Here is a 22,701-nt window from a genome sequence, read left to right on the forward strand (position 1 = left end):
TATTTTAATTTTCCATAACACCTCCACTCCTTCCCCTCTCTATCGGTGTTTCTGTCTACCTCTCGTACAGTCAGCCGAAATTTCCGTGTTTATTAACGGGCTTGGAGAATTTAATAACAATATACTGACTACAGACAATGGAATCTACTGTTACAATTAAACATGCTAAATAATTGAAAAACATTTTTGTGATGAAATACATCAAGTCTTCAAAATATCAGTTTCCTCGCCACCCCAGTCAACTACGGACTGTTTAAATGCGCAACGCCCCGGGGGCGGGTCTGTGCTCGGGTGAAGTGATTACACAGCCTGCCTTGTGCGCCATGGAGTGTCGGGCTGTCCTGGCAAAGGCGGACACGCAGTTCCAGCAGCAGAACTTCAGAACGGCGGAAGAATGTTACACTGAATTCATTCACATGTGCATGGAAGGGCACCAGAAACAGTGAGTGTAGATCTGAGCACATTCCCGTCATGGAATTGATGGAGGTTTTAATAACAGCGGCAGCGAGAGGCCAGAATACTGATCGGGCCTTTCCGTCGGACCTCTCTGCATTTTACAGACCGGATGTGATTAGTGATACAGCAACAATAAAAAACACACCGGTAGTGAATCAAGTCAATGCACAGCCACTTAATATCTTACAGAATTACCCCCTTCCAGTGAAAGGTCTTTGTGATTATTCGACGTGCCTTTCAGGCCAACGTTAATCAAAAGCACGGGCTTTCAGTGAACTCCCTATTGATCCGGATGAGCAACAGTCAGTTTTGTTGAACACTGTCTTACATACAGAATCATGGGCCCTAGTCTCAGTTTGTTTACCAGTTTCATTTTCACCACCGTGACCACTTGCCCATTATTCTCCTCTTGCACAATTTTAATGACTTAACAGGACTGTACAGTTCGGAACTGGGCTCTTCGGCCCAGCTCGTCCTTACTCACCGAGCTACTCCTATTTGCTCGCGTTTGGCACATGAAATTCTAAACTTTTTCTGGCCATATAGCTGTTAGAATGCAATTTAAACATTATAATTGAAGCCGCCTCCACAACTTACGTGGGTCAACTTCTTACATATACCCCCCCCCATAATTTCTGTCCTCTAATTTTAGACTTGTTACCCTAGAAGAAAATGACAATAGTCATCCATCTTATTTATGCCCCGTCATTATTTTAAGAAGCCTCCTAAGTAATCAAGTCCCAGCCTATCCAACCTCTTTCTCTGTCCCTGTACTCCTGTACTTCCAACCCAGGTTGTTAAATGTGGGTTATTATTGTTATAGGTATTGAGGTATAGTGAAGATCATACAGATTAATTTATTACAACAATGCATTGAGGTTATGCAGAATAAAGTTTAATTCTGTATAGCAGAGTGCTGAACAAAAAGTGTGGAATAGAGGGTTACTGAAAAAGAGTAAGGTACAAGATCTTGATGAGGTGAATTGTGAATTCAAGAGCCCATCTTACCATCATAGGGAACTAATCAATAGTCTTATAATAATAAGCTGTTCCAGAGCCTGATATGTGCTTTCAGGCTTTTGTATCTTCTGCCTGTTTGGGGGCCAGGATTGAGAGAATGTTGGGGTGGGTGGGTATTTGATTTTGGTGACTGCTTTATTGAGGAAATGAAAAAAATATGGATACAGACCAAGCAGGGGAGGCTGGCTCTGTGACGGGCTGAGCTGTGTCCACAGTTCCCTGCAGTTTCTTGTAATGAAGGCAGAGCAGTTCATTATAATACAAATGGACAGGATGCTCTCTGTGGTGCATCAATAAGAGTCAAGAAGGACATACCAAATTTCTTCACCCTCCTGCTGTAACTGGGAGCATGCTCACCACCCCCCACCTTCCTGAAGTCAATAACCTGCTCCTTTGTTTTTGTTGACATTGAAGGAGGGAGTGTTGTCATGACACCTTGTCACTTCCTTCCTGCACTCTGACTCATTGTTGGGATTTAGAATATATGTCTAGTGCACATTCCGGAGCAGAGGGTTGCGGTAATGCACCATTAAGCTGGATGCCGACCGCCGTAAAACAAGATACAGACAGACAGACTCATTGTTATTTGAGATACAGCTCACTTGGTGCTATCATCTGCAAATGTGAGGATGCAGTTAGACCAGAATGTGGCCACACAGTTGTAAATGTATAGGGAGTAGAGTAGAGTAGAATAGAGGGCTGAGGACACAGCCTTGTAGGGCACCAATGTTGAAGATAACCATGTCAGAGGTGTTGCTGCCTATTCTTACCGATTGTGGTTTATTGGTCAGAAGTCAAGGATCTGGTTGCAAAGGGAGGTGCTGAACCCTAGGTATAGGAGTCTGGAGATGAATTTGCTTGGAATTAAAATGAAGGCAGAACTGTATGCAATGAAAAGTCAAATATATGCATCTTTAATGTCCCATTATTCCAATGATGAATCCAGGGCGAGGGGGACATGGTGTCTCCTGTAGACCTGTTTTGGCATTTGGCAAATTGCAATGGTTTGAGGTTGGAGTTAACATGTGCAATGACCAGCCTCTCAAAGCACTTCATAACAGTGGATGTTGAGCCACTGGGTGTTCACCATTAAGGCACATCATCTTGTTTTTCTTAAATATTGGGATGATAGTGCTCTTAAGTAAGATCCTCAGATTCAACCAGGGAGAGGTTAAAAATATCTGCAAACAGTGCATCTGCAAACACTGTTGAGGTGGTGGTGACATTCTAATCCCCCTTTGTTCAGAAAGTGCACAGAGTGCATTAAGCTTATTGGGAAGGAATGTGCTATTGTCTGCAATGCTGCCTGGCTTCATATTGCAAACTTTCCCAATACTTGTAATATTAACTCATCCTTAACAGATGAGTATTTCCAGCACTCTACATTTCAAGTTTTTAGCCTTTCACACTCATAGAATTCAATTTCATTTTTCATTCCAACTCACAGCTCACCACACACCAAGTAGAATAAATATTGGCATTCCTTGATTACTAGTGCAGTTGTTTATACAGTATTCTGGTTCACAAAGGTTGCACTTAAGATGTAAATTGTCATTTTCTGAGTTATTTTACTCACAGGAAGCAGAGAGTTAATATTCAGCCTTGTGCTGTATATCATATTAGAGCCAGTAACAATTTAAAATCAGAGCATAAGATTGGTGTTAATAACATTTGTGTAACATGTAGTACTCTTTTTTGTTGTCCAGCAAATGTGCTCAGGACTTGGCTAAAGCGTACAACAACAGAGGCCAAATCAAGTACTTGGGAGTAGACTTTTACGAAGCTATGGATGATTACACATTAGCAATTGAAAACAAGGAAGATTTTGAAGTTCCATATTATAATCGAGGACTAATAAAATATAGATTAGGTAATGCTTTTCTTTTTAGTCTATGCGTATTTCCATAATAGAGAATTAACATTACATCTGTTTTATCATCAATATCTACCTTTAAATTCTGATCTTTAATATGTGTTGCAATGTACAGTACTTACAATCATGCTGGTCATAATCATGGTGAAAACTTGTGTTCTTGACTACTTTTCAGGTAAATTCTCTGCTGCCTTCAGAATCTTGAACCTTTATCTAGGTGTTGGCTGAGATCTACTTAGACTGAGACTCAGCAAAGGCCTTCAGTAATTAGCCTCATCAATGTGAAATGAGAAAGTGTGATTTTATCAATTATACCCCCTTTAGCAATTCCATAAACAAGTAGTTTAGGAACTATTCAATTTAAAATTAAATTCCACCTTATGGTTACCTGGTCAAAATAGTGAACACCTGCTTAATTGCCTCACCACTTCCTAGAAGTCTCAACATCCACACAATTAGAGGCTTTGAGAGAGCACTTTATAGTCCTTTCATTTAGACAGACTGACCTGATACAAGTTCTTACTTCAGAGATACTTGAGGAAGAAGACATTCTAGGCATGTGTATGGGTGATTCGGTTTACAAATTTCTCAGTGGACTTCTGAAAGCGCAAACACATCCAATATATATACAGTGACATGCAAAAGTTTGGGCACTCCAGTCAAAATTTCTGTTACTGTGAATAGCTAAGCGAGTAAAAGATGACCTGATTTCCAAAAGGCATAAAGTTAAAGATGACACATTTCTTTAATATTTTAAGCAAGATTACTTTCTTATTTCCATCTTTTACAGTTTCAAAATAACAAAAAAGGAAAAGCCCCAAAATAAAAGTTTGGGCACCCTGCATGGTCAGTACTTAGTAACACCCCCTTTGGCAAGTATCACAGCTTGTAAACTGTTTCTGTAGCCAGCTAAGGGTCTTTCAATTCTTGTTTGGGGGATTTTTGCCCATTCTTCCTTGCAAAAGGCTTCTAGTTCTGTGAGATTCTTGGGCCATCTTGCATGCACTGCTCTTTTGAGGTCTATCCACAGATTTTCGATAATGTTTAGGTCGGGAGACTATGAGGGCCATGGGAAAACTTGAGGTAGTCCATTGTGGATTTTGAGGTGTTTTTAGGATCATTATCCTGTTGTAGAAGCCAGCCTCTTTTCATCGGCAGCTTTTTTTACAGACGGTGTGATGTTTGCTTCCAGAATTTGCTGGTATTTAATTGAATTCATTCTTCCCTCTACCAGTGAAATGTTCCCCGTGCCACTGGCTGAAACACAAGCCCAAAGCATGATCGATCCATCCCATGCTTAACAGTTGGAGAGGTGTTCTTTTCATGAAATTCTGCACCCTTTTTTCTACAAACATACCTTTGCTCATTGCGGCCAAAAAGTTCTATTTCAACTTCATCAGTCCACAGGACTTGTTTCCAAAATGCATCAGGCTTGTTTAGATATTCCTTTGCAAACTTCTGACACTAAATTTTGTGGTGAGGACGTAGGAAAGGTTTTCTTCTGATGACTCTTCCACGAAGGTCATATTTGTGCAGGTGTCGCTGCACAATAGAACAGTGCACCACCACTCCAGAGTCTGATAAATCTTCCTGAAGGTCTTTTGCAGTCAAACAGGGGTTTTGCCTTTCTAGCAATCCTACGAGCAGTTGTCTCGGAAACTTTTCTTGGCCTTCCAGACCTCAACTTGACCTCCACCATTCCTGTTAACTGCCGTTTCTTAATTACATTACGAACTGAGGAAACGGCTACCTAAAAATGCTTTGCTATCTTCTTATAGTTTTCTCCTGCTTTGTGGGTATCATTTATTTTAATTTTCAGAGTGCTAGGCAGCTGCTTAGAGGAGCCCATGGCTGCTGATAAAATAAAACAAAAATAATACACTAATCTTGTTTAAAATGTTGAAAAGGATGTTTCATCTTTAACTTTATGACTTTTGGAGATCAGTTCATCTTCTACTCACTTAACTATTCACAGTAACAGCAATTTTGACCGGGGGTTCCCAAACTTTGCAGGCAGTATTGTCGTTTCCAAGAAGGCATTGCAAAAAAACAATTTGCTTCGGTAACTGGGTGTCCACAGATGACTGGAGATTTGGTCTCCAACCACCAAAAGGAATTAAGAAAAACTTTTATGCAGTAATTATGGAGGTTTTTCTGAAACAACTAAATTGCTAGAAAATGTTGGACATTAGTTGATAATGTGAAGGATGAGAACGCACATCTACCAGAAAGATTTCAAAAGAAATTTGTAAGAGGTATGTATAGAAAGAATGAATTACTTTCTTGGCTGTGTTACTTTCACCATTTACCAATGGTGGAATTGCTAAATGTATCACTTAGAATTAAACAGTCCTCACAGACCGAGTCTTTTGACCCAGATCCCCCTAAACATTTCCTGTTCAAGGACTTGTCTAAATGTCTTTTAAACAATGTAATTGTACCCAACTACTGCTTCTTCTCAAACACGAGGAATTCTGCAGATGCTGGAAATTCAAGCAACATGTCAAAGTTGCTGCCTGGCCTGCTACGTTCACCAGCAACTTTGATGTGTGTTACTGCTTCTTCTAGAAGCTTGTTCTAGATACTCATCAACTCTTAAAAAAATTAGGGCAGAAATTGCTTCTCAGATATATTTTAACTGCTTCTCCTCTAATTTATGCCATCTAGTTTTAGACTCCTCTATACTGTGAAAAACTCTGTGGCTATTCACCTTATCTGTATGCCTCATGATTTATAAAGGTTACCACATGCGGCCTCCTGTACTCCAGGGAAAAAGCTGTCCTGTCTGTCCAGTCTATTCTGTATAATTTCTGGCTTAATGACATCCTTCCTATACACAGGTGACCAAAATGGCACACAATGATTATCCTGATGAAGGGACTTGGTCCAAAACATTGACTATTTATTCCCTTCCTTAGATGCCGCCAGATCTGCTGAATTCCTCCAGCATTTTGAGTGTGTTGCACAATATTCCAAGTGCAGTCTCACTGATGTCTTGTATAGTTGTACCATGGTGTCCCAGCTCTGGAACTCAGTGCTGTGATAGATGAAGGCAAGTGAACCAAATGTATTATTCACTATGCTGTCTACTTGTGCCTCCACTTTTAGGGAATTATGTTCCTGTACCCTTATGTCTTTTTGTTCTACACTTTTTACAGCCTACTATTTACTGTGAAAGTCCTGCCCTGATTTGACTGAGTTAAATTCTATTTGCCATTCTCTGGCCTACTTCTCAAATTGCTCTAGATCCCCTTGTAAGCCAGGATAACCCTTTTCACATCCACTGTACCACCAAATTTAGTGTTATCCGCAAACTTGTTGACCATGTTCACAACATTGATATTCAAGTCATTAATATAGATGACAAACAATAGTGCACCCATCACTAGTCCCTGCAGCAAACCACTGGTCACTGGCCTCCAGTGCGAGAAACAGCCTTCATTTTAATCACTCCACACTTACTGCTGCCATCTCTTGTTCTCGTTCTAAATGGAACTCGCATATTGCTTTGCTGAACCTGAATCCAAAATGGTCAACTTCCTACATTATTTTAAACTCTTCATAACTTGTATAAAGCATAATTTGATCCATGATGTAATAAATTCTCATATCAAGAAAGCTCTTCAACAGCTGTTTAGTACTTGAGACAACAAAAAAGTTATAACTTGTTGAAATGACAGTTTAATCATCTGTAGCTTTCACTATATCTGTCACTGCCTTCCTGTTTTCCTCCAATATTTCTTTGATCTTGGCCTCTCTCAACATTTTCCCCTGGTGTTTGCTCAAAATATATTCAACTTGATTATCTTCCTTTTCTACATTATCAGTGCTTTGAGAATGTTTATTCATTCTTTTGAGTCCTTGTAAATTGTAGTTTCTTTTACACATCACTTTCATTTAGTCATTGAACACTTTGGAGTTCCAAAGTCAACATTTCTTAATTTCCAGTTTTTTTTTGCTTTCACTCTTCCAAGCCTTATTATGATTTTACAATATAGCCCTCTGTTGGCATCCATAGAATTAATTTATACCTATATAATGCAGGACCAAACCTGCCTAACCTGCCTATATGTGCAGTCTGCCATCTAGAGGCGAGACAGAAGTCTGTAATCAGCCACCCAGTGAAAGTAAAGTGGCGGGGGGGGGGTGGGGGAGCGGGTGGTTTGAGTAACAATAAGAGTGGAAGTTTGTATCAAAGTTGGAATTACACCATTTTAATTCTCAAGCTATAACTTTTAAAATGTCTGTTTCATGACACTATTTCTGCAGTTTCATTTAAAAGTCATTGTTTAATGTGATCTTCCTTTAAATTGTGTTTAGCTGCATAGAAGATCGAATAGTATAGTACAGGGACAGGCTCTTCAGTGCACAATATTGTGCCAAACTAATTAACCTAATGATGCCTAATCTCTTCTGCCTGCTCAGGTCCATATCCCTCTATTCTCTGCACATACCTGTGCATATCTAAAAGCTTTTTAAATGCCCTTAGCCCATCAGCCTCACCATGACTGCTGGCAACACATTCCAAGCACCTACACTCTGTGTCAAAAACACTTGCCCCACACGTCCTCTAGTATTACACACATCAACCCTGGAAAAACAATACTGGCTGTCTAACTATATCTCTCATAATTTTGTAAACTTCTGCCAAGTTTCCCAGCAGCCTCCACTGCTCCAGAGAACATTCTAGTTTGTCCAACATTTCCTTATAACACATGCCCTCTAATCCAAATAGCACCCTGGTAAACCTCTTTCCCATGGCCTCCACATCTTTCCCGTATTGGGCCAACCAGAATTGAATACAGTACTCCATATATGGCCTAACCAGAATTTTATATAGCTGCAATATAACTTCCTTACACTTGATCTCGGTGCCTCAACTAATAAAGACCGGCATACCACATATCTTCTTTACCAACCTATCAACTTGTGCAGCCACTTTCAGGGAATGATTGACTTATACCCCACATGGTGATAAGGATCCTGCTATTAATGCTGTACTTTGCATAGGATCATAAGACACAGAAGCAGAATTAGGCCATCTGGCTCATCAAGTATGCTCTGCCATTTGATCATAGCTAATTTATTTTCTTCCCAACCCCATTCTCCAGTCTTCTCCCATTAATCTTTCATATTATTACTAATCAAAAAGCTATCAACCTTCCCTTTAAATGTACCCATCTGTGGCAATGAATTCCTTAGATTTACCACCCTCTGGTTAAAGAAATTCCTCCTCATCTCTGTTCTAAAGGGTCCTTTTATTCAGAGTCTGTGCCTTCTCTTTCTAAGCTCTCCCACTACTGGAAACATTTCCTTCCACATCCACTCCATCTAGGCCTTTAAAAATTCAGTAGGTTTTAATGAGATATTCTCCCTCCCCTCATACTTAGAAACTCCAGCAAGTACAGATCCAGAGGCATCACATGCTTCTCATATGTTGACCCTTTCACCCCTGAGATTATTCTTGTAAATTTCTTTTGGACTCTCTTCAACACCAGCACATACTTTCTTTGATATAGGATCCAAGGCTATTCATCATACGCCAGAAGTGGTGTGACCAACATCTTAAGACTTAAGCAGTACAACCTTGATTTTGTATAGTACTCCACTTGAAATTAATATTTCAATTGCATGTGGCTTCCTTACTATTAATTCAACATGCAAGTTAACTCCAAATTCTCTGCACTGCTGATTTGTGAATTCTCTCCCACATTAAGAAAATAGTCTTTGTCTTTATTAATTGTACTAAAGTACATGATCATACACTTTCCTACTTTTTATTGCCTATTCTCCCAATCTGTCCACGTTCTTCTGCAGACTCCGATTCTTCAACATGACCTTCACCTTCACAAACGTAGCTACAAAGCCGTCAATTCTTTCATAGAGTCAAAGAGAAATGCAGCACAGAAATAGGCCCTTCGTCCCATCTAGTCCATGCTGAAAGCATTTAAACTGCCTGCTCCGATCGACATGCACCGGGACCATATCCCCACTATTCATGTACCTGTCCAAACTTCTCTTAAATGTTGAAATCACGCTTCCATGTAGCAACTAGTACTGGCAGATCATTCCACACTCTCACAACTCTCTGAGTGAAGAAGTTTCCCTTCATGTTCCTCTTAAACTTCTCCCTTAACACATGACCTCAAGTTGTACTCTCACACAACCTCAATGGCAAAAGCCTGCTTGCATTTACCCTATCTGTATACCTCTATCAAATCTCCCCTCAAACTTCTATGTTCTAAAGAATACAGACCTAACCTATTCAATTTTTCCTAAAAACTCAGGTCCTGCAGACCCGGCAACATCCTTGTTAATTTTCTTCGTACTCTTTCAATTTTGTTTACATCTTTCCTGTAGGTAGGTGACCAACAATGCGCACAATACTCCAAATTAGTCCTCACCAATATCTTATACAACTTCAACTTGACACCCTATCTCATGTACTCAGTATATTGATTTATGAAGGCCGATATGCTAAAAGCTTTCTTTATGATCCTCTCTCTGTGTTGACACTTTCAATGAATTATAGACCTGTATTTCCAGATCCCTTTGTTCTACCACACTCTTCAATGCTGTACCATTCTCTATGTAAGACATCCCCGGCTGGTCCTACAGAAGTGCAAAACCTCGCACTTGTCTATATTAAATTCCATCTGCCATTTTTCTGCCTATTTCTTCCATCTGATGCAGATCCCTCTGCAAGCCATGACAGTCTTCCTTACTGTCCACTACACATCCAATCTTGATGTCATCTGCAAATTTGTTGATCCAGTTAACCACATTATCATCCCAATCATTGATATAGATGACAAACAACAAAGGACCCAGCACCAATTCCTGCCGCACAGTCAGAGAGGCAACCCTTTATTACCAGGCCCTGGCTTCTCCCAAAAAGCCAAAGTCTAATCCAATTTACTATCTCATCCTAATCATCAGCATATAATGTGAAAAATGGCTGACTTAACACTGACCCCTGCAGGACAGCACTAGTTGCTAGCAGCTAACCAGAAAAGGCCCACTTTATTCCCGTTCTTTGCATTCTGCTAGTCAATTAATCTTCTGTCCATACTGGTTCCTTTCCTCTATATTGTAGGCTCCTATTTCCTCTATCAACCTCATGCGCAGTACCTTGTCAAAGGCCTTCTGAAAATCCAAATAAAAATTCACTAATTCTTTGCAAAAACGAGGAAATCTGCAGATGCTGGAAATCCGCAGATGCTGGAAATCCAAGCAACACACACAAAAAATGCTGGTGAACGCAACAGGCCAGGCAGCATCCATAGGAAGAGGTACACTAATTCTTGTTTGTTTAGTTTGCTTCAGAATCAGAATCAGATTTATTATCACCAGCATGTGTTGTGAAATTACTTTCTCAAAGAATTCCAACAGATTTGTCAAGCAAAATCTCCCTTAAGGAAACTATGCTGACTTCAGTCTATTTTATCATGGGCTTCCAAGTACCCCTTTCCTTTTACATTTGATTTACCAAAATACCACACCTAATACTTAGCCAAATTATTCTTTTATCTGTCCTTTCCCTGCCCTTGTATATGGGAAACTTCTACACCATCAAAAAATGCCACTAACCTTTGTGTCATCCTGAAAATGTACTAACCTTCCTGTTTATGTTTTCATCTGTCATTTACCAGTATCATAAACAGCAGAGCTCCTAGTGAAACTCCATTAGTCACAGACCTCTAGCCCGAATAACACCTATTCATCACTACCCTCCGGCTTCTGTGGGCCAGCCAATTCTGAATGCAAATAGCTCACCACGTTACGGAACTGGAGCTGCAGCTCGATGACCTTCGTCTGGTCAGGGAGAGTGAGGAGGTGATAGAGAGAAGTTGCAGGCAGGTGGTCACGCCGGGCCACGGGAGGCAGACAAGTGGGTCACGGTTAGGAGGAGGAAGGGGAAGAGTCAGGTAATAGGGAGTAACCCGGTGGCTGCGCCCCTTAACAATAGGTACTCCTGTTTGAGTACTGTTGGGGGGGACAGCTTACCCGGGGGAAGCGACAGTGGCCGTGCCTCCGGCACAGAGTCTGGCCCTGTAGCTCAGAAGGGTAGGGCAAGGAAGAGGAGGGCAGTTGTGATAGGGGACTCGATAGTAAGGGGGTCAGATAGGCGATTCTGTGGACGCAGTCCAGAGACCTGGATGGTAGTTTGCCTCCCTGGTGCCAGGGTCCAGGATATTTCTGATCGTGTCCAAGATATCCTGAAGTGGGAGGGTGAGGAGCCAGAGGTCGTGGTACATATAGGTACCAATGACATAGGTAGGAAAAGGGATGAGGTCCTGAAAGGAGAATATAGGGAGCTAGGAAGGGAGTTGAGAAAAAGGACCGCAAAGGTAGTAATCTCGGGATTACTGCCTGTGCCACGCGACAGTGAGAGTAGGAATGCGATGAGGTGGAGGATAAATGCGTGGCTGAGGGATTGGAGCAGGGGGCAGGGATTCAAGTTTTTGGATCATTGGGACCTCTTTTGGCGCAGGCGTGACCTGTACAAAAAGGACGGGTTACACTTGAATCCTAGGGGGACCAATATCCTGGCAGGGAGATTAGCGAGGGCTACTGAGGTGACTTTAAACTAGAATGGTTGGGGGGGTGGGAATCAAATTAAAGAGGCTAGGCGTGAGGAGGTTAGTTCACAACAGGGGGATGGGAACCAGTGCAGAGAGACAGAGGGGTGTAAAGTGAGGGTAGAAGCAAAAAGTACTAAGGAGAAAAGTGAAAGTGGCAGGCCGACAAATCCAGGGCAAGCATTAAAAAGGGCCACTTTTCAGCATAATTGTATAAGGGCTAAGAGAGTTGTAAAAGAGCGCCTGAAGGCTTTGTGTGTCAGTGCAAGGAGCATTCGTAATAAGGTGGATGAATTGAAAGTGCAGATTGTTATTAATGATTATGATATAGTTGGGATCACAGAGACATGGCTCCAGGGTGACCAAGGATGGGAGCTCAACGTTCAGGGATATTCAATATTCAGGAGGGATAGACATGAAGGAAGGGGAGGTGGGGTGGCGTTGCTGGTTAAAGAAGAGATTAACACAATAGAAAGGAAGGACATAAGCCGGGAAGATGTGGAATCGATATGGGTAGAGCTGCGTAACACTAAGGGGCAGAAGAAGCTGGTGGGAGTTGTGTACAGGCCACCTAACAGTAGTAGTGAGGTCGGAGATGGTATTAAACAGGAAATTAGAAATGTGTGCAATAAAGGAACAGTAGTTATAATGGGTGACTTCAATCTACATGTAGATTGGGTGAACCAAATTGGTAAAGGTGCTGAGGAAGAGGATTTCTTGGAATGTATGCGGGATGGTTTTTTGAACCAACATGTCGAGGAACCAACTAGAGAGCAGGCCATTCTGGACTGGGTTTTGAGCAATGAGGAAGGGTTAATTAGCAATCTTGTCGTGAGAGGCCCCTTGGGTAAGAGTGACCATAATATGGTGGAATTCTTCATTAAGATGGAGAGTGACATAGTTAATTCAGAAACAAAGGTTCTGAACTTAAAGAGGGGTAACTTTGAAGGTATGAGACGTGAATTAGCTAAGATAGACTGGCAAATGACACTTAAAGGATTGACGGTGGATATGCAATGGCAAGCATTTAAAGGTTGCATGGATGAACAACAACAATTGTTCATCCCAGTTTGGCAAAAGAATAAATCAAGGAAGGTAGTGCACCCGTGGCTGATGAGAAATTAGGGATAGTATCAATTCCAAAGAAGAAGCATACAAATTAGCCAGAAAAAGTGGCTCACCTGAGGACTGGGAGAAATTCAGAGTTCAGCAGAGGAGGACAAAGGGCTTAATTAGGAAGGGGAAAAAAGATTATGAGAGAAAACTGGCAGGGAACATAAAACCTGACTGTAAAAGCTTTTATAGATATGTAAAAAGGAAAAGACTGGTAAAGACAAATGTAGGTCCCCTGCAGACAGAAACAGGTGAATTGATTATGGGGAGCAAGGACATGGCAGACCAATTGAATAATTACTTTGGTTCTGTCTTCACTAAGGAGGACATAAATAATCTTCCAGAAATAGTAGGGGACAGAGGGTCCAGTGAGATGGAGGAACTGAGCGAAATACATGTTAGTAGGGAAGTGGTGTTAGGTAAATTGAAGGGATTGAAGGCAGATAAATCCCCAGGGCCAGATGGTCTGCATCCTAGAGTGCTTAAGGAAGTAGCCCAAGAAATAGTGGATGCATTAGTGATAATTCTTCAAAACTCGTTAGATTCTGGACTAGTTCCTGAGGATTGGAGGGTGGCTAATGTAACCCCACTTTTTAAAAAAGGAGGGAGAGAGAAACCGGGGAATTATAGACCGGTTAGCTTAACGTCGGTGGTGGGGAAACTGCTGGAGTCAGTTATCAGAGATGTGATAACAGCACATTTGGAAAGCGGTGAAATCATCAGACAAAGTCAGCATGGATTTGTGAAGGGAAAATCAAGTCTGACGAATCTCATAGAATTTTTTGAGGAGGTAACTAGTAGAGTGGATCAGGGAGAACTAGTGGATGCAGTATATTTGGATTTTCAAAAGGCTTTTGACCAGGTCCCACACAGGAGATTAGTGCGCAAACTTAAAGCACACGGTATTGGGGATACGGTATTGATGTGGATAGAAAATTGGTTGGCAGACAGGAAGCAAAGAGTGGGAATAAACGGGACCTTTTCAGAATGGCAGGCAGTGACTAGTGGGGTACCGCAAGGCTCAGTGCTGGGACCCCAGTTGTTTACAATATATATTAATGACTTGGATGAGGGAATTAAATGCAGCATCTCCAAGTTTGCGGATGACACGAAGCTGGGTGGCAGTGTTAGCTGTGAGGAGGATGCTGAGAGGATGCAGAGTGACTTGAATAGGTTGGGTGAGTGGGCAAATTCATGGCAGATGCAATTTAATGTGGATAAATGTGAAGTTATCCACTTTGGTGGCAAAAATAGGAAAACAGATTATTATCTGAATGGTGGCCAATTAGGAAAAGGGGAGGTGCAACGAGACCTGGGTGTCATTATACACCAGTCATTGAAAGTGGGCATGCAGGTACAGCAGGCGGTGAAAAAGGCGAATGGTACGCTGGCATTTATAGCGAGAGGATTCGAGTACAGGAGCAGGGAGGTACTACTGCAATTGTACAAGGCCTTGGTGAGACCACACCTGGAGTATTGTGTGCAGTTTTGGTCCCCTAATCTGAGGAAAGGCGTCCTTGCCATAGAGGGAGTACAAAGAAGGTTCACCAGATTGATTCCTGGGATGGCAGGACTTTCATATGAAGAAAGACTGGATGAACTGGGCTTGTACTTGTTGGAATTTAGAAGATTGAGGGGGGATCTGATTGAAATGTATAAAATCCTAAAGGGATTGGACAGGCTAGATGCAGGAAGATTGTTCCCGATGTTGGGGAAGTCCAGAACAAGGGGCCACAGTTTGAGGATAAAGGGGAAGCCTTTTAGGACCGAGATTAGGAAAAACTTCTTCACACAGGGAGTGGTGAATCTGTGGAATTCTCTGCCACAGGAAACAGTTGAGACCAGTTCATTGGCTATATTTAAGAGGGAGTTAGATATGGCCCTTGTGGCTACGGGGATCAGGGGGTATGGAGGGAAGGCTGGGGCGGGGTTCTGAGTTGAATGATCAGCTATGATCATAATAAATGGCGGTGCAGGCTCGAAGGGCCGAATGGCCTACTCCTGCACCTATTTTCTATGTTTCTATGTTACCATGGATCCACTGTTTTCTAATCTGGATGAGTTTACCATGAGGGTTTTTGACAAATGCCTTGCTAAAATCCATGTAGAAGATATCCGCAGCTCTAGCCTCATCAACCACTTTGGTGACCTGCTTGGAAAATTTCAGTCAAGTTAGTAAGACATGACTTGCTCCACACAAAGCATGCTGACTGTCCCTCATTAGTCCATGCTTATAAATCCTATCGCTAAGAATCTTCTCTCATAGTATCCCTACCACAGTTTCTAGGATCAGTCCTATTTCCCCATGAATAAAGGAACAACAGTAGCTACTCGGCAGTCCCCTGGGACTTCACCTTTGGCTAGAGAGCACATAAAACATATTGATCAAGGCCCCATCAATTGCATCCCTTGTCTCTCGGAATAACAGGGACTATATTGCATCAGGCCGTAGGGACTTTAAGAGACCCAACACTATCTTCCTTAATCTTGAAATGCCCTAACATATTATCATGCTCTACATCTGGCTATAGATAGCACTTTCGAGGTTCCTTCCAACGTCACGCACAAACAGACAGTAATTCCACCAGTGTTACTTGTTCAATATCCTGGAATTTACAGAATCCTGCTATTGTGGGATTAGCATCACCAGATTTCTCAAGACAGTAACACATTAGCAATAAATATAACTTTGTTGTCCTATCTACATATGAAGAACTTTAAAAATCAATAATATCTCACTGCATATTTTTGGAAAGTTTGTCTTTTGATGTCAGTGCTTTATCTGCAGTATCAGCTTACACTAGTATGCACCTTGTGAATTCTGGCTCCACTGATTTTTGTTCTATATTTTCCTATTAAAATGGGCACTTTAACTTTTAGATTTAGTTCAGTTATGGAAAAAGGGCAAATTATCTACAGGTTTTAACAAATGAAACATTTGAAATTACTTGTAAAATTTTCCTTTACAGGATTTTTTGACCAAGCATTGGAAGACTTCAAGAAAGCATTGGCCTTGAATCCAGATTTTAAAGATGCCAGATTGAGCCTTGATCAGACATTAATTGATAAAAAAGAGAGAGAGAGTAGAGAATATTAGAGACATGGCACTTGGGGTACAAACATTGGTTTTGTGTGTGTATAATTTGAATGTACATTTTTAACATTGCTTACTTTAATTGTTTTTAGTATGTTAATTGTTAAAGCTCATAATGCTAAACAGATTGTGTATCTTTTGTGAAATATGATACAATAAAAATGTGGTATCTATATAATCAATCATTTTTATTCCTTGACTTGAATCTTGTGAATTGAGACAAAACAGTTTCTACTTCAAAACAGCAGAAAGATTAAAACATCTTGTTAGTCAGCTAGCTGTTTCTCCAGCATCTGTAACATTAACCAGTTGGATTCCGTAAGACTTATGCCTGGAAATGACATTGCTTGACAAATGCACCCTAACTTTGTTATTCTGCTAGGTTTACCCAGAACACCAGTCAGTATATGATGGTTGTATAATTCAGTAATTTTCTACCTTAACAAACCCTTATGTTTCATTAAGATTATAAATTCTACATTCCTTCCTCAGACAATTCTCTAGTTCCAGTAATCAGTCTACTTGACTTCTGCATGGATTTCATGGCAAGTGTATGCTTTCTTAAATAAGGGATCCAAATCCGTACATAGTACTCGAGCACCTGTACAGCTGCCTCAAAACTTTCCTACTTTTGTACTCCATAACACTTGCAAACAAAGGCCAACTTTCCATTTGTCTACCAGTTTACCATGTGTACCTGCATGCTAAAGTTTTGTACATCTTGTATAACAAGATCTCTAAATATCAATGTTCAATAACTTTGAACAATGATAGAATGTTGAAAGCAGCCAACTACTTGCACTGCAGAACACCTCCCTTGCTGATCAGTGGGAGCTAGTGCATGCTGGTTAAACAGCTTGGTCAAATGGCGAGCGATCAGTGATTCCCCATGTTGTTTGCCAATCAACAGAAGATCTGAGCCACTCTGCTTGTTATCCAGATGCTGATGCTAACCACTGAGTGGGCCTAACTTTCTGGCAAAAATAATATTAGGAGAGATGATTTTTCATTCCTGGGATGTGGATGTTGCTTGTAAACGCAGTATTTAATGATCATCTCAGTTGCCTTTGAGAAGGAAACTTCTTGAGTTGCTGCGGCATTTGTGGTGAAGATGCAATACTGTTAGGTGAAGAGTTTCATAATGTTAACAGCAACAATGAAAATAACAAAGATATATCTGAATCAGGATAGTGCATGTCTTGAACAGTAACCCACACAATGTTGATCCTATGTACCATGGGTCACTGATGGGGTATACAAAGTTACTTAATCAGCTATGTAAGTGATAATGATAGTTTACACAAAGCAAATTAGATGGGTGCATCTGCACACCAATAGGCATAAACAGTGTGTATTTTATGTGGCTTGTAAAGGCATTTGGAATGCATCTGTGGAATGAGTCAAAAGTGACTGTCGTTCATTATTCAGAATGAATAAAGATGACAGATTTCTATAAGACAGGAGCAGAGTTAGGCCATTCAGCCCATTGTATATGCTCTACCATTCCATCACGATTATTTTATTATCCCTCTCAACCCATTCTCCTGCCTTCCCCCCATAACCTCTGACACCCTGACTAAACAAGAACTGATCAACTTCTTGCTTTAAATGTACTCAAGAAACGCCCTCCATAGTGGTCTGTGGCAGTGAGTTCTACAGATTCACTATGCCCTAGCCAAAGAAATTCCTCTACATTTCTGTTCTAAATACCCATCTCTCTTAATGAATATTGTCCAGTAGCACTTGCATCTATGATGATGAAATGCTTTGAGAGGTTGGTTTTGGCTAGAATCAATCCCTGCCTCAGCAAGGATCTGAACCCGCTGCAATTTGCCTATCACCACAATAGGTCTATTGCAGACACAATCTCATTGGCTCTCCACACAGCCTTGGATCACCTGGACAATACAAATATCTATGTCAGGATGCTGTTTACTGACTACAGCTCAGTATTTAACATTATTGTTCCTATAATTCTGATCAAAAAGTTTCAAAACCTGGGCCTCTGTACCTCCCTCTCCATTTGGATCCTCGACTTCCTAACTAATCTGTGCAGCTCGGAAATAACATCTCCACCTCGTTGACAATCAACACTGGCGCACATCAGGTATGTGTGCTTAGTCCACTGCTCTACTCTCTCTATACCCATGACTGTGTGGCTAGGCATAGCTCAAATGGTATCTATAAATTTGCTGACAGTAGAACCATTGATGGCAGAATCTCAGATGGTGACGAGAGGGTGTACAAGAGAGAGATATATTAACTAGTTGAGTGGTGTTGCAGCAATAACCTTGTACTCAACATCAGTAAGACAAAAGAAATGATTGTGGACATAAAACACAAATTTACAGCACATTACAGGTCCTTTGGCCCACAATGTTGTGCCAGACATGTAATCTACTCTAGAGACTACCTAGAATTTCCCTAGCGCATAGAGCATAAGACGAGGGCACACAAACCAGTCCTCAGAGGGACCAGAAGTGGAAAGAGCGAGCAATTTCAGGTTACAAGTTGTCAATATTTCTGAGTATCTAACCTGGACTCAACATATTGATGCAAGTACAAAGAAGGCATGACAGCAGCTATATTTCATTAGGAGCTCGAGAAAATTTGGTATGCCACTTAATACAGTTGCTGATTTCTACATATGTACTATGGAGAGCATTCTAACTGGCTGCATCCCTGTTTGGTATTGGGGGGGGGGGGCTACAGCACAGGATCGAAGTAAACTTTGTCAGCTCCATCATGGGCACCAGCCTCTGTAGTATCCAGGATATCTTCAAGGAGTGATGCCCCAAAAAGGCAGTGCACATCATTAAGGATCCCCAACATCTAAGACATGTTCTCTTCTCATTGCCACCATCAAGGAGGAGACATAGATGCCCGAGGGCACACAGTCAATGATTCCGGAGCAGCTGCCTCCCCTCTGCCATCCGATTTCTGAATGAACACTGAACCCTTGGACACTACCTCACTAATTTTTTGTATGAATTTTTTGCACTACTTATTTAATTCAACTATTTTATATTATAGCTATATTATGCTGTAATTCAGTTTTTTCTCTATTATTATGTATTGCATTGTACTGCTGCTGCAAAGTTAACAAATTTCATGACGTCTAGTGGTGATATTAAATCTAATTCTGATTCTCTGTTTCTAGACTCACCCACAATAGGAAAGATCCTCTCCACATTCACCCTACCCAGGCCTTTCAATATTTGATAGGTTTCAGGAGATCCCCCTCATTCTTCTAAACTCCAGGGAGAACAGGCCCAAAGCCATCAAACACCCTTCATACACTAACCCTTTCATTCCCAGAATCATTCTCATGAATCTTTTCAGGACCTTCTCCAATACCAGCAGATCTTTTCTTCGATAAGGGGTCCAAAACTGCTCACAATACCCCAAGTGTAGTCTGGCCAATGCCTTAAAAAGCTTCATTATTACATCCTTGCTCTTATATTCTAGTCCTTTCAAAATGAATGCTAACATTGCATTTACCTTTCTCACTACTGACTCAACCAAGTTAACCTTCAGGGGATCCTGCTGAAGCACTCACAGGTCCATTTGTGCCTCTGATTTTTGAATTTTATCCTCATTTAGAAAAATAGTCTATGCTTTTATTCCTTTTACCAAAGTGGATGACAATATATTTCCCTGCATTCTATTCCATCTGCCACTTGTTGTCCATAATTCCGATCTATCTAAGTCCTTCTGCAGACTCCCTGCTCCATCAAAGCTACTTGTCCCTCCACCCTTCCTTGTATCGTCTGCAAACTTGGCCACAAAGCATATAATTCCATCATCCAAATTATTTTCATACAACATGAAAAGAAGCAGTCCCAATACTAGCCCCTTCAGAACCACTCGTCACCAGCAGCCAACTGGTAAAAGCCCCATTTATTCTTACACTTTGCCTCCTGACAACCAATCTTTTATTCATGCTGGTATATTTCCTGTAATACTATGGCGCTTGCTAAGCAGCCTCATGTGCAACACCTTGTCAAAGGCCTTATGAGAATCCAAGTAAACAACATCCACTAACTCTCCTCGCTGTTAACCTTATTACCAATTTTATTATCAATGGCAAACTCATTAATTTTGGATCATCAAGTTAATATCGCACACACATCACAAAATGCAACAGATCCCACTGCATAAAGTCTTGGCAAAACCTCTATACTGTATACGACACTAATTTGTAGTATTTTCACTCAAACTTTATATTCCCTCTTTTTTTAAAAAAAGGTCAAATTTATCACATTGTGTTGTTTGGCCTTGATGAACACATGTTATGTCGTCATTCAGAACTTATTCCCAAATAATTGTCACCACTGATGTAAAGGTGACTGGTATATTGTTATTCAGTCTCTCTTTTACTATTTTTAAAGTAACAGTATTAGATTAGAAACATTTGCTTGCAGCTGAAGTGCATTAGAAACTTACATTGAGTCTTTAAATGTCCTGGAATTTTTAAAAATTTGGACCTGTCAATTTATCATTTTTAAAGTCTCTTCACTATGTCCTCTCTGCATTTATCATTTTCAAATCTTTCCATCCTTCTTTAACCTCAAACATGTACATCAACTCCTTCTTTCATGAAGACAGATGCAAAGAATTTATTGAAAACTTTACATGTCTTCACATTTAGGCTGAAATCTTGGTCATTAATTTCATTTCCTCTCTCTTCCAATCTAATTTCATGCAGCTAGAGAATATTCTCAAGTGTGATTGTAACTACTAATACTTTTTCCTTGCAACCTTTTCTTTTCTAATCTCCTTATTCCACCCCTACTCCTTCTATATACTTCCAGGCTTTATATTGTGTTGTTTTGATGTTGGTCCAGGGTGTTTATTATGCCTTGTATGGTTCTAGGTATTCAGGGGAATCAATACTTGAAGCACCCCTTGGGTGCTCTCAAGTTTCAAGTTCTAAACTTTCACTATCCCCTCCTTGAATGCATCTGACACGGAACATCGAGAGTAGCAGGTTAGCTGCTGTGGGTTGTGTATCCAGAGATCTGTACCTTTCTGGGGCCGACTTTCTGGGTGAAGAGCTTGGAAAGAGTGACACACCAGAGTTTTAACATTGTAAATCAACGAGTTGTTTGTTACGTCTCTCTCCTCTCTTGCTGGTGAAATGGGGACATCTCTTTTTACCTTATTAGGAAGAGAGAGAGAGAGAGCTTGTGGTATGTCAAATTACTGGGTGAACAAGTAATCTTTGGGGTACTGCAAGTCTGTGTCTTTTTGATGCTTTGCTGCATGCTTGAGTGCTTGGTGGAGGGCGCTGATGCTTTTTTTGCTGGTGGGGGTGGGGGGGTTCATTGTCTTGCTGCTGTTTGTGTGTGGGAGGGGGAGTTGGGGGGCTTTGGGTTTTTAACATTTAGCTGTCATTCATTCTTTGGGGCACTCCTCTGTTTTGTGGATGTTTGCAAAGAAAACATGTTTCAGGATGTATATGGTATAGATTTCTCTGACATTAAATGTACCTACCTATTGTCCTATTAAAGAGCATTTTTGCTAAATTACTTTTAAGTCAGTAAAATTGACCATAACTAATCTAGAAATTTTATTCTGAATCGATTTTTTATCCTTTTAAATAACTGAAAAAAAATCTTTGCTCACTGCCTCCCATTGTCCATGCTTTCTACATGTTGAATTTTTCCTCAAATTTACCCCTCTCACTGGAATTGCTATGCATTTATTACAATGAAAAACCCTCCTAAAGACATTTCAACAAGCCTGGTCCTTCTTGATTTTTAACTCTGTTACCATCCTGGTTCACTTTAGGATGGTTGAAATCCCCTAATATTACCATCTGCTTATTTTTTTTCACCATGAGAAATTTCCTTCTGACTATTAGGGAGCCGAATGTACAATCCAATCAACGTGATACTTGTTTTCTCATGTTCCTCAATTCAATCAATTTAGCCTATTTAAAAATCTTTCTAGCACCTCATCACTCCTTATAGCTATGCTTGTTTTTTAAAAAATGCTTCTTCCGATTCATTGCATCTGGACAGTTAGGAATTGTTCGCTCTGCGTAATAAGAATTCTGCTTCAATAGGCAATGAATGAGAATTCCCCCATGGGTTTATGGAGGCTGTGGAAATGGCCAATTGATTACGGGTAGATGTATTCCTCCATGTTTGAAAACGATGCTCAATTGTCAATGAAATAGTTACTCGAATTGCCCTACTAATAGGTTACATGTTTAGAAATGGTTGCAATAATTACCAAGTCAAACTTAAAATATATATTCTTAAAAGGCGGCCTTTACATTGTTTTTGGGAACCAGGGACAACTGGCATTGAAACAAAGGGGAACATTCTTGAATTTCTGATTCGAGGAATTTCGCAGTAGTAAATCGGTAAATTGAAACAACTGGTATGCAATAAAATCTCATAACATGAATTACTGCTTAAAATTCCCGAATGTGACGTCAAAAAGGACAACGCTGTTATTTGGTAAAAGTGACAGCTTTGTTTGAAAGACGCGCTGAAAGTCACCAGATATTGAGATGTAAACACCGAGCGCGGATTGATGCCGAGACAGGATGA

General features: G+C 40.7%; 1 protein-coding gene across 2 annotated transcripts; it reads left to right on the forward strand.

The window, feature by feature from the left end:
• The first annotated feature begins 257 nt into the window (after positions 1 to 257).
• ttc32 (tetratricopeptide repeat domain 32) lies at positions 258 to 16,320 on the forward strand. 2 transcript variants are annotated; one of them, XM_072251340.1, is made up of 4 exons: positions 296 to 442; positions 3,183 to 3,346; positions 6,268 to 6,401; positions 16,014 to 16,101. In XM_072251340.1, the coding sequence occupies exons 1-3, from the start codon at positions 324 to 326 to the stop codon at positions 6,390 to 6,392; spliced, it is 408 nt and encodes a 135-aa protein (XP_072107441.1). In that variant the 5' UTR covers positions 296 to 323; the 3' UTR covers positions 6,393 to 6,401; positions 16,014 to 16,101. The 2 variants fall into 2 exon arrangements, with proteins under 2 accessions (XP_072107440.1, XP_072107441.1); XM_072251339.1 differs by lacking the exon at positions 6,268 to 6,401 and having other exon boundaries at positions 258 to 442; positions 16,014 to 16,320.
• The last annotated feature ends 6,381 nt before the right edge of the window (positions 16,321 to 22,701 follow it).

This window comes from Mobula birostris, chromosome 2 (genome assembly GCF_030028105.1).
Source record: "Mobula birostris isolate sMobBir1 chromosome 2, sMobBir1.hap1, whole genome shotgun sequence".
NCBI lineage: Eukaryota > Metazoa > Chordata > Chondrichthyes > Myliobatiformes > Myliobatidae > Mobula > Mobula birostris.

Excerpts from the sequence above, each read along its gene's own strand:
- ttc32 (XM_072251339.1), top strand. The coding sequence starts at position 258 with ATGCGCAACGCCCCGGGGGCGGGTCTGTGCTCGGGTGAAGTGATTACA. Across the intron at positions 443-3,182 it reads ATGGAAGGGCACCAGAAACA|CAAATGTGCTCAGGACTTGG; the intron begins GTGAGTGTAGAT and ends TTTGTTGTCCAG. Across the intron at positions 3,347-16,013 it reads ACTAATAAAATATAGATTAG|GATTTTTTGACCAAGCATTG; the intron begins GTAATGCTTTTC and ends TTTCCTTTACAG.